Source organism: Bicyclus anynana, chromosome 17 (assembly GCF_947172395.1).
Source record: "Bicyclus anynana chromosome 17, ilBicAnyn1.1, whole genome shotgun sequence".
NCBI lineage: Eukaryota > Metazoa > Arthropoda > Insecta > Lepidoptera > Nymphalidae > Bicyclus > Bicyclus anynana.
This window is the reverse complement of record NC_069099.1, coordinates 8,734,802-8,750,814: the sequence shown is the minus strand read 5'-3', so window position 1 is coordinate 8,750,814 and position 16,013 is coordinate 8,734,802. Positions and strand designations below refer to the sequence as shown.

General features: G+C 35.2%; 1 protein-coding gene across 2 annotated transcripts in view; it reads left to right on the top strand.

Moving 5' to 3' along the window:
• LOC112048041 (RNA polymerase II elongation factor Ell) overlaps positions 1-15,861 on the top strand; it is a 99,849-nt gene extending 83,988 nt beyond the window's left edge. For both annotated transcript variants that reach the window (XM_052886649.1, XM_052886650.1), the window contains 5 exons: positions 296-415; positions 1,535-1,625; positions 2,405-3,080; positions 5,586-5,723; positions 6,844-15,861. In XM_052886649.1, coding sequence (XP_052742609.1) covers positions 296-415; positions 1,535-1,625; positions 2,405-3,080; positions 5,586-5,723; positions 6,844-6,897 — 1,079 coding nt within the window. In that variant the 3' untranslated portion in view covers positions 6,898-15,861. The remainder of the gene's footprint in view (positions 1-295; positions 416-1,534; positions 1,626-2,404; positions 3,081-5,585; positions 5,724-6,843) is intronic.
• The last annotated feature ends 152 nt before the right edge of the window (positions 15,862-16,013 follow it).

The following is a 16,013-nucleotide window of genomic DNA, read 5'->3' as shown; positions in this document are numbered from 1 at the left end:
GCTTAGTCTCTAAAGTGACTATGTAGCTCTCGTAATGCTACTTATGCTATGCTAAACCATTCATTAACTAAAACTATCTTAAGACTAATTAATATTACCTTCGTTTATCCAAATCCAAAAAAGGGCTTTCTGATACAGGTCTAGTACTTAATAGAAGGTCCCAGCCCAATCAGCTATGTAAACTTGATAAAACAATAAATTTTCATTTTCATTTTCAAATTATCTTTTACTATTTTGTACAAAAATCTTGCGTTTTTGCTGGCAGGGTTTCCTTAAATATATTTTTTTGTTGCAGTGAAAAAGGATAACGGCTATACTCTCAACTTCACCACGGTTAAGGATCTCTGCCCCAGTCCTGTGAAGGCGAACGGCTTTAGTAGAAGTAGTCCCCCTGTAGAGCAAACTAGTATTACAGGTAATATAATCTATCTAATATATCTATTATGTATTATCTCTAATATAATATATCACACTAATATTATAAAGGCAAAGTTCGTGTATGTGTGTTTGTTTGTTTGTTCCTCCTTTACGATGCGGTACTGAAGCGATTTGACTGACATTTAGAATGGAAATAGATTTCACTCTAGATTAATACTTCTATTATCCCGGAAAAATCCATGGTTCCCGTGGGATTTGTAAAAAACTGAATCCCACGCGGACGAAGTCGCGGGCGTCCGCTAGTCTGTAACTTCGCATGGAATTCAGTTTTTCGCAAATCTCGCAAAAACCATGATTTTTTTCAAGATAAAAAGTAGCCTATGTGTTAATCCAGGGTATTAGCTATGTTCGTTTTAAAATTCAGCCAAATCGGTTCAGTAGTTGCGGCGTTAAATAGTAACAAACATCCATACAAACTTTCGCGTTTTATAATATTAGTAGGATTAACATTTTGCTCATAATATTCAATTGTATTTATACTGTTTTGTCTTCTTTCTATTCAATGGTTCATAGAGAATCAGTTATATTATAAGAAGTAATTACTATTTTAGTATGGGTATATAAAATGGCATCTATTCTACCCCTAGCAATGCTACTTGTTTTGGGTCGAAAGGATGCTAGGCTATGGGTATTTTAAAAATACATATATAGTTATACATCAACAGAATAGTTACTTACAAAAAGTTATCGCAGTGAAAGGCTAAATAGTTTGTCAATTAATAAAACAACCTATATTTTACATTGATGAAAGTATCCTTGTATAGTTGGGATTTAATAATGTTATTGTTTATGACTAAAAGTATGTCAAATGCACAAAAACCCGTGATATAATTCTGAGTGTATTGCTCTAAATTACTGCTACATACTTTATTAACCAAATAATGGTATTTTAGAATTTGACTCAAAACGTGTAGCAATCGCGTGGGGTGGATTGGCTTTTAGCCAACTTGTGCTCGACTCAATAGGAACACTCGTATTATATTACAAGAATATCATTTTGTATGTTTTTCATTAGATTTTATGACCCAGATGATGGAAAGATCATAATTTTATGAAAACAGAACGAAATAGTAAATAAGTAATTTAATTATTTCAGTAAAAGACATCACAAATACGGAACATTTAGAAAATACAGCTTTAACGTCTGTGCCTGAAGAAAACACGACTGAAACTGTAGACATTGAAAGGTAAGATATAGTAGTGTCATCATTATCAGCTTAGGTTTAATGGCTCAATGAAGGGACAGGCTTCTCCTTCTAGAAAAGGGAACTTTGAGTCACCACTCTGCTCTAAAGCGTGCTGGCGGGCTTAAGATGATGATTACTAAACATCAGATGGTAATGGTAATAATCGAAGACAGCAGCTTTAGGGCTGTACGAAGCACTGGGATGAATTTCTGTTGTTTTAAATCTTGCAGAAATTGTTGATGCAATACAAAAAAATAATAAGTATCAAAAATGTTATTACTATTTGTTTAGTCATCATTTTAATTGGCACCATTTTAATTTATGCCTTTATGACCTATGACTTTTGTTCAAGTTTCATTCCAATCAAAAAAACGCAACGGTCAAAGAGTTCAGCTGACGTCGCCAGATTTCAAATTGAACAAATATGCACCCTCTAAGAATGCACATTTCACCATAATGGCTGTTACTCTAGGAGAGCTTCTAGAATGTGTGTATTCAACAAGAATTCATACCAGATTGTCCTCTGTCTCTAATAATTCACGCTACTTTTTCAGTTTAGCGATCTTCGAATATGTTTTTCGTAGAAGTGAATCATGTCTCCTAAAATGCTTAAACTAGGGGCAAGAATTCGTAAGTTTACTCATGTGCAATCTTGAAGCAATCCTTGTGTTTCTAGCTTTGAGCTGCATTAAACACTACTTCTGAACTATATTTAGTAAAAAAAAATATATAAATGGTATGCTTTACCATTTATAAACAGTACAAATGTATGTTTGCAGACAATACCCCCCAATAACGAGTTCGAGCACGCGACGAGCGTACAAGAACGAGTTCGCCACGCTGTACACGGAGTACCAGTCGCTGTACGCGCGCGTGGCGCAGGTCGCGGCGCTGTTCACGCAGCTCGAGCAGCAGCTCAAGCGGGCCGAGCCCAAGTCGCCGCAGCACCGGGTGAGTTCCTCCACGAGTACACGCCGCTGTTACACGCACGAGAACGAGTTCGCCACGCTGTACACGGAGTACCAGTCGCTGTACGCGCGCGTGGCGCAGGTCGCGGCGCTGTTCACGCAGCTCGAGCAGCAGCTCAAGCGGGCCGAGCCCAAGTCGCCGCAGCACCGGGTGAGTTCCTCCACGAGTACACGCCGCTGTTACACGCACGAGAACGAGTTCGCCACGCTGTACACGGAGTACCAGTCGCTGTACGCGCGCGTGGCGCAGGTCGCGGCGCTGTTCACGCAGCTCGAGCAGCAGCTCAAGCGGGCCGAGCCCAAGTCGCCGCAGCACCGGGTGAGTTCCTCCACGAGTACACGCCGCTGTTACACGCACGAGAACGAGTTCGCCACGCTGTACACGGAGTACCAGTCGCTGTACGCGCGCGTGGCGCAGGTCGCGGCGCTGTTCACGCAGCTCGAGCAGCAGCTCAAGCGGGCCGAGCCCAAGTCGCCGCAGCACCGGGTGAGTTCCTCCACGAGTACACGCGCTGTTACACGTACAAGAACGAGTTCGCCACACTGTACACGGAGTACCAGTCGCTGTACGCGTGCGTGGCATTGTATATAAATTAATAATATTAGATATAATAATCAGAAAGCTTGGTCGCTAACTATGGGCCTCATAAGAAGGCTCAGAGTCACACAGCGGGCGATGGAACGAGCTATTTTAGGAGTATCTCTGCGTGATCGAATCAGAAATGAGGAGATCCGCAGAAGGACCAAAGTCACCGACATAGCTCAACGAGTTGCGAAGCTGAAGTGGCAATGAGCGGGGCACATAGTTCGAAGAGCTGATGGACGTTGGGGTGCCAAAGTGCTGGAATGGCGACCCCGCACTAGTAAGCGCAGTGTTGGCCGACCCTCCCCCAGGTGGACTGACGACATCAAGTGAGTCGCAGGGATTCGCTGGATGCAGGTAGCTCAGTATCGTGATGTTTGGAAGTCCCTACAAAAGGCCTATGTCCTGCAGTGGACGTCCATCGGCTGATATGATGATGATGATGATGATGATAATGAATCAGAAAGCGCATAAACAAGTATTTGCCTGTGAACTGTAGTAGCAGCACAGTGCGGGAATGTGACGTCAGAAGGGATTGAAAGAAATTATTTTTTTCTTTAATTGATAGCCGGGCGGGTTGCCTTTATATGCTGACATATGATCTAAATTGTACCAATACACTTGATGATCATGTCAATTAAGCTCATGTTAAAACTTGTCGAATAGTTGCATTTTGAACAACTTTACGCCGTTTTTATGAAACATAATGCAGTTTATACAGTATACTTAACTTAACTATCGCCTTAAAATTGCAAGCAAAACGTTAGTCAAATTAATCGTAATATTTTTTGTACTTAATTGGTACTTTTAACGAGAAATGTCAAATTTAGCACTAACAATTGTGTCATGAACTTTATTTAACCTAATGATAGAAGTATTTCTGGCCAGAGCAATGAAAGGACATAAGGATTGAGAACTATATGCCTCTGTTGTTGCATTTTATTAAATTGTTTATATAAAAACAGCAAACACTCTCTCTTGAGACAATCTCGTGAACCTCGTAAAAAGCAAGGCCATCGACTTGCGTCTTTAAAAGGTTACACAGCGAGTTCCAAGGTCTTATGAATAAACCAACTTATGCATAATGATATATTTTTTTCTTCACAATTAGACAAAGTGGGTATGCTTTAATTGAACGTATATAAAAAACTGTCGGTACTTCTACGTGATTTATACGATATTTGGCAAATTTGTTATCAAATAATTGAATGCATTGTTGGGTTTTGTTTTCTTTTGTTGCACCATACTTGCGACAGGACGGTTTTCCTCATTGGCTTACGAAATATTATCTGTAATCGTGATTAGCAAACTCTTTTTTTATTGCGGGACAAAGGGAAATAACGAAAATTCTTTTGTTCTGTTTTATCTTCGTTCTTGAAATGTTTTACTTAGAACTTGTGACCGATTGGATATTATTTGAGGCTTATTGGACGGCATCCAAATTTAAATTGTCTTTGTGAGGAATCCCTTATTGTTTCTGTTTACAAATTCGAAATTATATTTTGTTATACATGTTGGAGAAGGGTTAACAGGCACACGGCAGTGCATTCAAAAATTAAAATCAAATCAAGTTTGTGAAGTATTGGCTCTATTTTTGGCGATGGTTCTGATTAAGCCTTCTACTTGTTCCATAAACTAAAACTAAAATAAATATCGTCTTGAAGCGAAATATCAATCTAAAATCACATGGAAATCCGTTAAATAGATTCAGAAAATAATATTAACAACTTGGGTTTAAATATATTCAGTCAAGTCCAGTTAACGAAAGACCTTCTTTGATCTGGAATTATTACTATTGGTTCTGTACGCTGTCCAATTTGGGTTCTATAATAGACGCTTCTAACCAGTAGTCTTGGAGGAGCCCTGTATCAAAATTAGTTGGGGGGGCCCAATTAATTAAGGGTATAGATTTTTCACAAAACAAACAAAAATAATGCTCGCTTAAAATAATATAACAATGATTTATCCTATATAGGATGTTTCCCACTTTTAGGCACACGCTTAAGCAAGGAATTAAGTGAGATTGTGGATAACATTTATTAATTTTTGCTTTTACACGTAAGGGGGCCCTGATCTATACTAATATTATAAAGTTTCTTTGTTTGTTTGATTGAACGCACTAATCTCAGGAACTACTTGATCCGATTTGAAAAATTCTTTCAATGTTAGATAGCCCATTTATCGAGGAAGGCTATAGGCTATATGTTATGCCCGTATTCCTACGGGAACGGGAACCACGCGGGTGAAACCGCGCGGCGTCAGCTAGTCATTGATACGGCTGATACGGCGGTAGCCGTAGCTGCCTCTAACACCAAACCTATAGGACGTTGGTCTTACGTCACTGTAGTTTTATGATGAAGATGAATGATGGTGATGATGATGAGTAACATTATGCAATGTATGTTACAGAGAATCGAGCTGCACATAGTGGAGGAGTACCAGCGAATGCGCAACGACGCGGACTACCAGCGCGAGAGGCGGCGCGTCAACTACCTGCACCGCAAGCTCAACCACATCAAGCGGATGGTACACCAGTACGATCAGCTGGTGAGTGGTCATCATCCATCATCATCATCATCATTAACAGCCGATGGATGTTCACTGCTGGACATAGACCTCTTGCATGGACTTACCATCCAACGGCTCCCTGCAATCCGCTCGATGTCTTTGGTCCATCTAGTGGGGAGGTTGCCATTCCAGCACCTATAAAGCCTGGGATGCGATACGGACCTGAGGTCCGATACATACGATAAGGATCTGTACGCCTGCCATATATAGATGTTTTTTACACTTTTATGCTTCAGATTTAACTGAACTGATGAACGTCTTTGTGTAGGCAAATCTGAAAACTGGAGAGTTGAAATGACAATCATTAGATAAAACTGCACATTATAAAGAAACAGTTAAAAAATCCGACGTTCAGTAGACATTGCCCAGTCCACGCAGAAACGATAAATCTACGCAATCCGTTATTTAAGTTTTGTAGAGGAACGTGTACGAAAATTGGCGCACATTTGTTCACACTGTACGTTCGATGAACTGCACAAAAGGGAATGTGCAGTCCATTTGTGCAGTTACATAGCTGCCGTGTAGACCGGACATTAGACAGACAATTGTGCCAATCGTAACACCTTGAATTGTATTTTTTTTTTATAATAACACTAATGAATAATATACATTGGGTACATTATGTGGGATTGCGGTTTAAGATGAAGGAAACTTCACGGTGTATAATCATTCATCATTCTCAACCCATATTCTGCTCACTGCTGAGCTCGAGTCTTCTCTCAGAATGAGAGAGTTAGGCCAATAGTCCACCACGCTGGCCCAATATGGATTAGCAGACTTCACACACGCAGAGAATTAAGAAAATTCTCTGCAGTATCCAGGTTTCCTTACGATGTTTTTCCTTCTTCGTTAGAGACACGTGATATTTAACTTCTTAAAATGCACATAACTTAAAAGTTGAAGGTCCATACTCCGGATCGGATTCGAACCCACACTCCGGAATCGGAGGCCGAGTTCATATCCACTGTGCTATCACGGTGTATAATACGTAATGTATACTCAGAGGCACAATCATCCGCCCATATTAAATAGGGCGGATAATTGCGCCTCTGAGTATATAATGAATGTTTGTCATTGAAGGCAATGTTTTCTATTGCAGCGCAACCTAAAGCAGGAACGCGTGTCGGCGGCCAGCACGACTCAAGCGTACTGACACGCGAGCTCCCCGCCGTCCGCCCGCTGCCTTTAGTACAGTAACACTCCACCCGAGCATCGCAGCACACATGGACTATTTACCTACGCCCTCTAGCGGCTGACATGTTGGACTATTCAACCGATTCCAAGTGTCGCCCACTAGTGGCGGAGTTGACAGTGCGAGCCAAATTACTGCAGTATTGTTGATGTGTGTATTTAAAAAAAAAAATAAGCAAAAACGACGGTAGTTTTAAGCTATCCGTTATCGAGATTCCTATTGATGCTGCCTTAAATCGGTCTGAAAGAAAAAAAAATAATCAAAACATACCGCCATATTTATAAACGTGGATTGATTTAAACCACAATTGGGTAGTGGATTTTTTTTTTATTGTACATTGAAAGTATTGTCATAGAAGAGCAATTTCGTAGAAGTGACAGTGGTGACTTTGTAGCGTTGCTGTTAAACGGCCGAAAACGCCCCATAATAACTTTTTTTGTGTGATGTCACACCGACGAAAAATCGGTAACTTGTTTGGGCGTTCAAACAAAATTACAGATTTTTTTGTTACTTGTGATTATACTTTTCATAATGACAAAATATCTAAAGTAAGGATCTAAAATTATAAAGTTTTTCATCTTATTATAAGTTGAAAAATATCCTGTTTGTTTTTTGTTTTTTCATAAATCAATGAGTTAATATTAACTTAATTTCCTCGAATGACTAATAAAAATTAATATATTCAAGGCAGTAAATACCCAATTTTCTTTAAAGTAAAGTGGACCGAATGTAAAGTTTACTTCACTTTGAAGAACATTAAGGCTTAAATCTAAATCCATGTTTATAAATGTGGCCGTTGAATATTAAAAAAAAAGTTAAAAAAGAAAGACTTTGGAAGTTTTATATTGTACGGTTTTGGACCGACGTCGCGCGATTTTGTATAAAAATGGATAGGTATTTACAATTTGTACACACATGGCCTTTCTGCTGATTTGGTGTTTGTTATATATTGTTTGGTCGGCAGTTTAGTTGAAAGAGATATTGTTATATTGCAGCAAAATACGTTTAGTTTTATGGTTCTTCCATTATTTTTATAGATCGTAACGGTTATTTCGATGTTACACCATGTGAGGTCTTCGCGTTGTACCGGATATGAGGGCCCATATAACATACATACATACATACAATTTTTAAGAAAAACATTTATAAACCCTAGCTAATTATATTATTACGTATTTTCGGACATTAAACTATATTTAATGTAATATCAAACTTTATTTTTTTACCGGGTTCTTGGGTTTTTCTGTTTTGATTATGTTGAACGTCAGGATGTCGGTTTGTTTGTTGTCGTTTCCGTGCCATAATCGGAGCAGAAAGACGCAATGGTTATATAAAATATTGTAACATAATGTTGTTTGCTATTGTTAGTAGTGGAAAGGATCTTGATGCGAATATTGAAAAATAATAACACACATTGTTGGATCCTGAATATGTTTTTATCGATCGGTTTTTATATAATGTAAATATGTAACGAAAAATCTTTTATATTTTATATAATATCAAATAGTACATAATAGTCCAATAGTAGAAAATATTTGTTCGTCCACATTTTTTATTCCACTCGAATAAACATTGCCGTCTCAAATTATATTGTTGTCCAAATTAAATTTGCTTCTAGATTATTGCCCTTCGATCGAAAAAATCAATAGCATTTTTTTTATAAAATTGCACTTTTTAAAAATACATAACCGACTTTGAAATAATGAAAGCAAGTAAACTGTTGCATTGATTTTTGCGTAGTTTCTTGACAATGATTCCTTTGTTTTTGTAGTCGGTTTAAAATATATTTATGGACGAACTGCCATTTTAAAAAACGGATAAATCACCATGTAACGTTTAGCGCAATGTCGTCCCTTTCGCTTCGATGCAATCCATCCATTTTCTAATACATTGGACGTTCATTTTGTACGCGTCTTGCCCTGCTTGCATGTTGTATATAGTAATATTATATAAAGTAAAAAAAAAAAGATTTATCATGTTCTCGTTAAATTTTTAAACTGTGGGTAGTGTAATATTTTTCCGTTCGTTTTATTCGTCTTATTGAACAATGTAATTAATAATTACACATATATTATTATTATATTATTATCTATACAGGGTGCTGGGGAGTATTTCCCATAACTCTGGGATTATTTATTTAAAATTAATTAAAAATGTTCAGGGAATGGGTGTTCTAAAATTAATATTTTTGGGGAAAATAATATTTCTTTTGTAAATAGATCTTAAAATGTACCCCATAAGGGGTATATGCGTATAAACGCATCCTTATAGTTATGACGTAGCCAAGTTTGACGTATTTTAAAAGGCGTGTGTTTTACATGGATAGTCGAAATTATTTTAATAACTTTGTATGACAACATAAAAAGTTTTTATTTTTTAGTTAAAAAAGTATTAGTTATGCAGTTCGACTCCTGTGGTCTCGTCAACAACTTGAAGTTGTGGTAAATACTCCCGAGCACCCTGTATATAATATATCAAGTTCGTTCCGTAACTCAAGTCGTGTTGTTGCCGCGCAAACGAAGATCTTGTACAATATCTCGGCGGCTTTGATAACTCATTGATGTCACAAAAAAAATCTCTCAAATGAGATGAATCTAGTATTAAATAAAAAAAATGCGGTGATAACACGACAGAGGTTGAATACGTAATCGTCGCTTAGGTGGCAAGCCTATGTCTGAATCTGTTAGGATTTTCGGAATTTATTTCTCACCGTTGTATTTTGTAAGTACAAAAAAAATGCTTCCGGTATATTTATATATCAAAATAGTCAAAATACACAATTCGTTAATTTTACACTTTATATATTGACAAAAGAAAAGATGTCATAAATATATATTTTTAATTACTAGTCCTTTGTTTTAGTTTTTGGTTATATTATATTAAAACATACTCAGGTTTTATTTTTGCAAACGGTTTTTATTTTCACATCATTGCAAACAGTTAATTTCAGGCCTTCTCATGAATAACAAAGCAAACTTTTATTAAAATCGTAGAGATCTAAATAGTTTTTTTGTTGATTCAGGTAAGAAAAAAGGCTTTGGTACCTAAGCGATGGTATTGTAGACATAGATTTTGCCAAAATAATAAATACATTTTTTATATTTAATTAGTTTTTAAAATATGCTATTACGTCTCGGAGTTAGCAACAACCGGCCAGTGTTGAACATCCACTAGAAGTAAGGAAATATTCTGGTCCTCTTCGGAATTACCCTCCAAATCACAATAAAAAGTAGTTATTTTTAGTCTGCATTAGGGCCAACGGACTTCTTACGTCTTATTCATTATATTATTGATTATATGAAATAATGCCGTGTGATTAGTTCAAAGTCAACGAATGGGATCTAATCGAATGCCTTTGAAAGGGTGGACACCGTTTTCTTTGGTATGAACCAAGTATGCGAGATGCGATACGGGATATCTCGTGATGAGAGAGGCATTGTCTGTGAAATCATTGTATGAGAGAATGGCAATATGTCTTTCTGTCGTCATGAGAAAATATCAAAAAAAAATCCCAAGCCTAATGGTATATTCGTTCGTTGATCGAAGCCAGCGCAAAAGTAGTGGTAAGACATACAGACAAGCATCTATCAGGTCAATACACTTGCGTTGGTGTGTAAAATTAAAGACATCCCAGAATACATTTATTTGCGTATATGTTCGTGTCACCGGCATTATACATATAGTTTTTGAAATCTTAGTTGTTCTAAAAAGAAAAATCTTTTGTGTGTCAAAAAGTATTAGTAATTTGTGCCCTCCCTGAAACTCAAAATCTTTTTAGGAATCATTAAAATTAATTTTAATATCGAAAATACTTTTTAATTGAAATCTAAAATACTCAGTCTCTGGCCCAAGTGTAAGAAAAGCCGTCTTTCGTATTTCGTATTTTGTCCTAAAACTAACGTCCATATTTAAAAAATGATTTAGCGTTAAGTGATTCTGATTTTTATCTCTGAAAGGAAACTAGATTTTTGTGAGTCCACTTGTTTAAAACAAAAAAAATAACATTATATGGCTGTATAGTGGCAAGTTGAAAGAAAAATATTCGTTTTATCGAACAAGTTTTACATATTTTAAGTTCAAAGACATTTTATTAAAATAGACAATAAAATATAATAACAACATGACGGTTTTTAAGTTATGGTTTACATATTAAAAAGTACGTATTTTCAACCTATTTAGTGTAGCTGTGCTTTGCTTTATAACCTGAATTGGAAAATTCTTGAATAAAATGAAGTGGAAAGAGAGTCTTATGATTGTGAAAAGATTTCAGGATATTCTCAGATCAACATTTTAATTATTACAATTCGGTTTTATTCTTTTTATAGATTAATGCACCTAATTGTAAATAAAAATTAATATTTCATCAACTTGCCATTACTGCAGCCTGGCAAAGTATCCAATTCTTTAATAAATTAAAATTATATCTTGAGTGATTATCTTCCAAAATTCGATGCATAATAATTAATTTATTGACTGTAATAATTTAATTTAATTTTTAGTTCAATATTTTTATCATCAATTATTTATCAAGTTATAAAATTGTTTAATACTCGAGTAACATATCTATGTTGATCGAAAGGTTTGACATAAGTATAATAATTAAAAATGGAAACCTTGTTGAATAATGCTGTTATTTCAGTTGATTTCTGTCAATTAGTAAGTCATACGACGTCGCTATTTCCATATTTCCATTGAAACAAGTCAATTGTTTTGTACGTAACAACACATTTTTATAGCGAGTGTCAAATTATCTGTCAATTCGTGCGCCCTTGTTTGCTCACACCATTTGTTATTATTTTATCACTTTTACTCATTCAAATGCTCAATACTGTGGTCTTGATATTAGATAATTAAACATTGCTTTTGAAAAAACGTAATTTATTTTTCTTTCGCTCATTTCATTTTGAATTCGATAAAAATTAATCACTCAAAAATTTTTACGTGTCCATGAAATTTATTTATGCGTAATATTTATTATAATATATTGACCTAATCGGTTTTATAGAGTGCCATCTACTTGCCCCGCACTCGCGTGTGTCTCGAAAATACTAGAACATCACAATCATTCTGTCTTCTCAAACTTAAGAAACACAATTTGGTTTGATGAGAACAAATACGTTAATAGTTATTTATATCACAAGCGGCGAGTTGGTAATTGAGGTCGAGGCGCGTTTTTAAACTCGGGTTTTAGTAGTTTTTAGGGTTCCGCAGACAACAAGGAACCCTTTTTTAATAGTGCCGAGAGTTTGATTAACAATGCGCTCCTATGCTCCGACGTTTTTCAATACATTAGTGAGTGAAATACAGCATGCACTACTAAACTACTTGTTACTATTAAAAACTGAAATAGAAAGTGAACAATTCTTACTTACGCATTTATGAAATTACAAGTCAATTTACGAGCGAATGTATTGAAAAAATAATAATAATGTTATTGTTACCAGTAGTTTAAGCGTCGATTGTTTTATTATAATATATTATTATTATAAATTTATTATTAATAATAATCGTTTGTTTCTTAGGAGATGGTGATGATTTCTTGTGTTAAACGTCGAAACTGTTATGATTGAAGTGGACATTGTGAAAATGCATTCCATTTATCTGAGTCTTTATTTTAGCACTGTTCTTTGATGCACTGGGGTGCGGGCCACATCTAAACGAAGATACGTTGCTATATATTATGTATGTATTGAAAATACCTCTCAATTTTCATTATCGTAGATCAGTCTTTGTGCTATAGCTAACTTATCTACTCCTATATCTAATATCTCAGAAGCTAATTCAATTCAATCGCGTTTGAGGATTTTGCAAGATACAAATGGAAAAGAGATCATCATTTATCATCGTTTTTGATTACATTGATTCCTTTAGGTGTTTTATTTCCTTGTCCGCTGTTTATTTCATGTTCATTCTGTTTTTTTTACTAATTATTATTGCTACTTACCTTGTACTAAATAAATTCAATCTATTTTTATTATTACTTTTAAGCGTCGATTGTTTTATTATAATATATTATTATTATAAATTTATTATTAATAATAATCGTTTGTTTCTTAGGAGATGGTGATGATTTCTTGTGTTAAACGTCGAAACTGTTATGATTGAAGTGGACATTGTGAAAATGCATTCCATTTATCTGAGTCTTTATTTTAGCACTGTTCTTTGATGCACTGGGGTGCGGGCCACATCTAAACGAAGATACGTTGCTATATATTATGTATGTATTGAAAATACCTCTCAATTTTCATTATCGTAGATCAGTCTTTGTGCTATAGCTAACTTATCTACTCCTATATCTAATATCTCAGAAGCTAATTCAATTCAATCGCGTTTGAGGATTTTGCAAGATACAAATGGAAAAGAGATCATCATTTATCATCGTTTTTGATTACATTGATTCCTTTAGGTGTTTTATTTCCTTGTCCGCTGTTTATTTCATGTTCATTCTGTTTTTTTTACTAATTATTATTGCTACTTACCTTGTACTAAATAAATTCAATCTATTTTTATTATTACTTTCGAAGCATAAAATAACTTTTTTTAAACGATAATAATCTGTGATGTTGCTTCGGTTAGATGTACCCTGTGCCTTATTTTTATAAATATCGCTGTCATCTCGTTAGATATATTTCTATTTATTACTATTAGCTATATAAGGATGCCATGAGGCGTTTACCGTGTGATCTATTATATATTTAAAATAAAAGTGCATCAATTAATATTATAACATACAATGTGCAGACCACTTTGAAATTATAACAAATTTTATATCTAGAAAGTCGACGACGATGCCTTTCTAACTAAATTGATATCAGATATACAGTCACAAAGGGAGTTATGAAATATCGAACGTTGCTCGATTGTTACCGAATAAGTTATTAGTTTGGACAGAAATATTTGTATTTTGTCATATTTATACAGATGATAATATCTCAATGTAATATCATAGTCCATTGTACAGTGTAGGCGGTATTTAGAATGTAGTGACATCAACATTTTCTTAAATCCTAGTTAGAGATATATTAGTAATACTAATTCCCAAATGTATATTGAACTTTGACGCGTGACAAATACGACGCCGCTATTGACCCCTCTATGTGTAACATTCGCCAAGTTCTTAATATTAAGTAGGTCTCAAAGTCAATCAGGTTGTGTTAACCCCATATATTATGATCATTACAATGAATTTTGGCCTATTTCTTTTGTGTATGTATTAATATTTACTATGTATACGTTTTAGTCGACGTCGCATTTGTCACGTGCGAAATCTAACACGTTATACTTAACATAGCTGATATTATAACGGCTTAAGGCGGGCGTTACGTGAAGATCTTTTACCTTAAAAATAATTTGTTTAGATGTAGAACTGTTTGAGTTTGCGTATTCTGATCAAAAAGTTATTGTAAATTTGCTGTACAGTAATCAGATATTGGCCGCCGACGCACTTCGGGCCGACGCGACGGCGATCTCGCAAGACTGTCGTTATACCGAACAACTTAAATACTATGTATTATGTCGATGTAAATAGAGTACGAATTAGACATATAGACGCGTTGAGGGATATAATCGTAGTGTTCTTTTGTACGTATCAGAGTGCGGCGAGTGAACGGCGGCGGCCGCGACCGTGCTGCGATATTCCTTGTGCCCCTTGAAATATCAGTGCATTATATAATATATGAGTCAAGATGTATAGACGATGCGGTAGTGTTATTGTGTAAAGTGTTTATACCAGCTCGAGTCAGGCGGAGAGCGATCCTTGCCAGCCGGTTCGAGCGAACGACGACAAGCTATGAATCCTGACATCGGCTCACGTTAATTAGCTTTTAAATATTTCATCAAAATATAAAATACACAAAAAAAAAATGGATATAAATTTCTCGACCAAGTGCTGGTTGTTTTTTAAATTATTAAAATGTAAAAAAAATTAGATTATAAAAAAAACAAAGTATAGGTACAATTTATGAATTATACTTTTCTTTTCGGCATTTTTTGTAAACAGTGGAAGGGGCTTAGCTTTTTTTGCTATTCAGAAATCAACTATAATTACTTATTATGTATGCGTACAGTTGTTTTCGAGTTGAGCGTTCATTGAAGCTACATTATGATGAATGTTCCGTTTTGTGATTTATTTTGCTCATGTCCTCTTCCATTGCTTAAGGTTTTTTTTTTGTTTTGTCAACTGTCTATTTGTATAATTTGTTAAGGCAGGGTAATGCAGATATGCGAAGAGGTACTTTTTTTTTATTTTAAACAAGATTGATGATTTTGTTTGAATGTTTCAATTGAGTTGATTTAATCCATTCAATGGAATTTGTATTGTTACGAAAGGAGCAAGAGTTTGTTGTTTTTTTTTTAATTAAGTCATTTTGAATTTCGATGATTAATGAGGCAGCGATTAGTTAATTATATTTGTCAAGTTACCACAAAAACAATAGTCAGTGTAGTCTCTTTGGCGGCGTCCATTTTATGTAGTGCGAATGAACTGATTCAGTGTTCGGGGAGAACAAAAATAACATCACACAGTGCATACGCCAAAGAGAGATTGTGAAGAGTATTGTTGTAAAAGGTACCTATTCAAAATCTGGATACACAGACTAACTCACTCACCCTAGAGTCAAGCAGTGTTGCTACAATGTGCATTTATGCCAACTTCATTTAAGTTTTTATTATGGGATCAGTGCCAAAATTTTCTCCCTTCTTGTTTAGCTCAAAAATATGCAATTGTAAGCACGCTTGCAAGTAACAACTGAGTTAATTGTTTAGTTAGTCTGCCATTTTGTGAATATTTTGTTTTGATAGTAATATGTAAATCTTTTATAATATATTTGTTTACAATAAATAAGTAAATGACAACATTATGAATAAATGAAATTGTATTTTCCATTTAAACTGAGAAAAAATATAAAAAGAATAATATGCAATGAATTCAGATGTTTTATTTTTGCATTACTTGCAATCTTAGGCCAATCAATCCATACCAGAATACAAAGATTTAATCACAACCAATTTTACCATACCATGAGCCGAGCAAACTTAAGTGACTCCACCAAGAAAACCCAGTTTTCATAAAATATAAG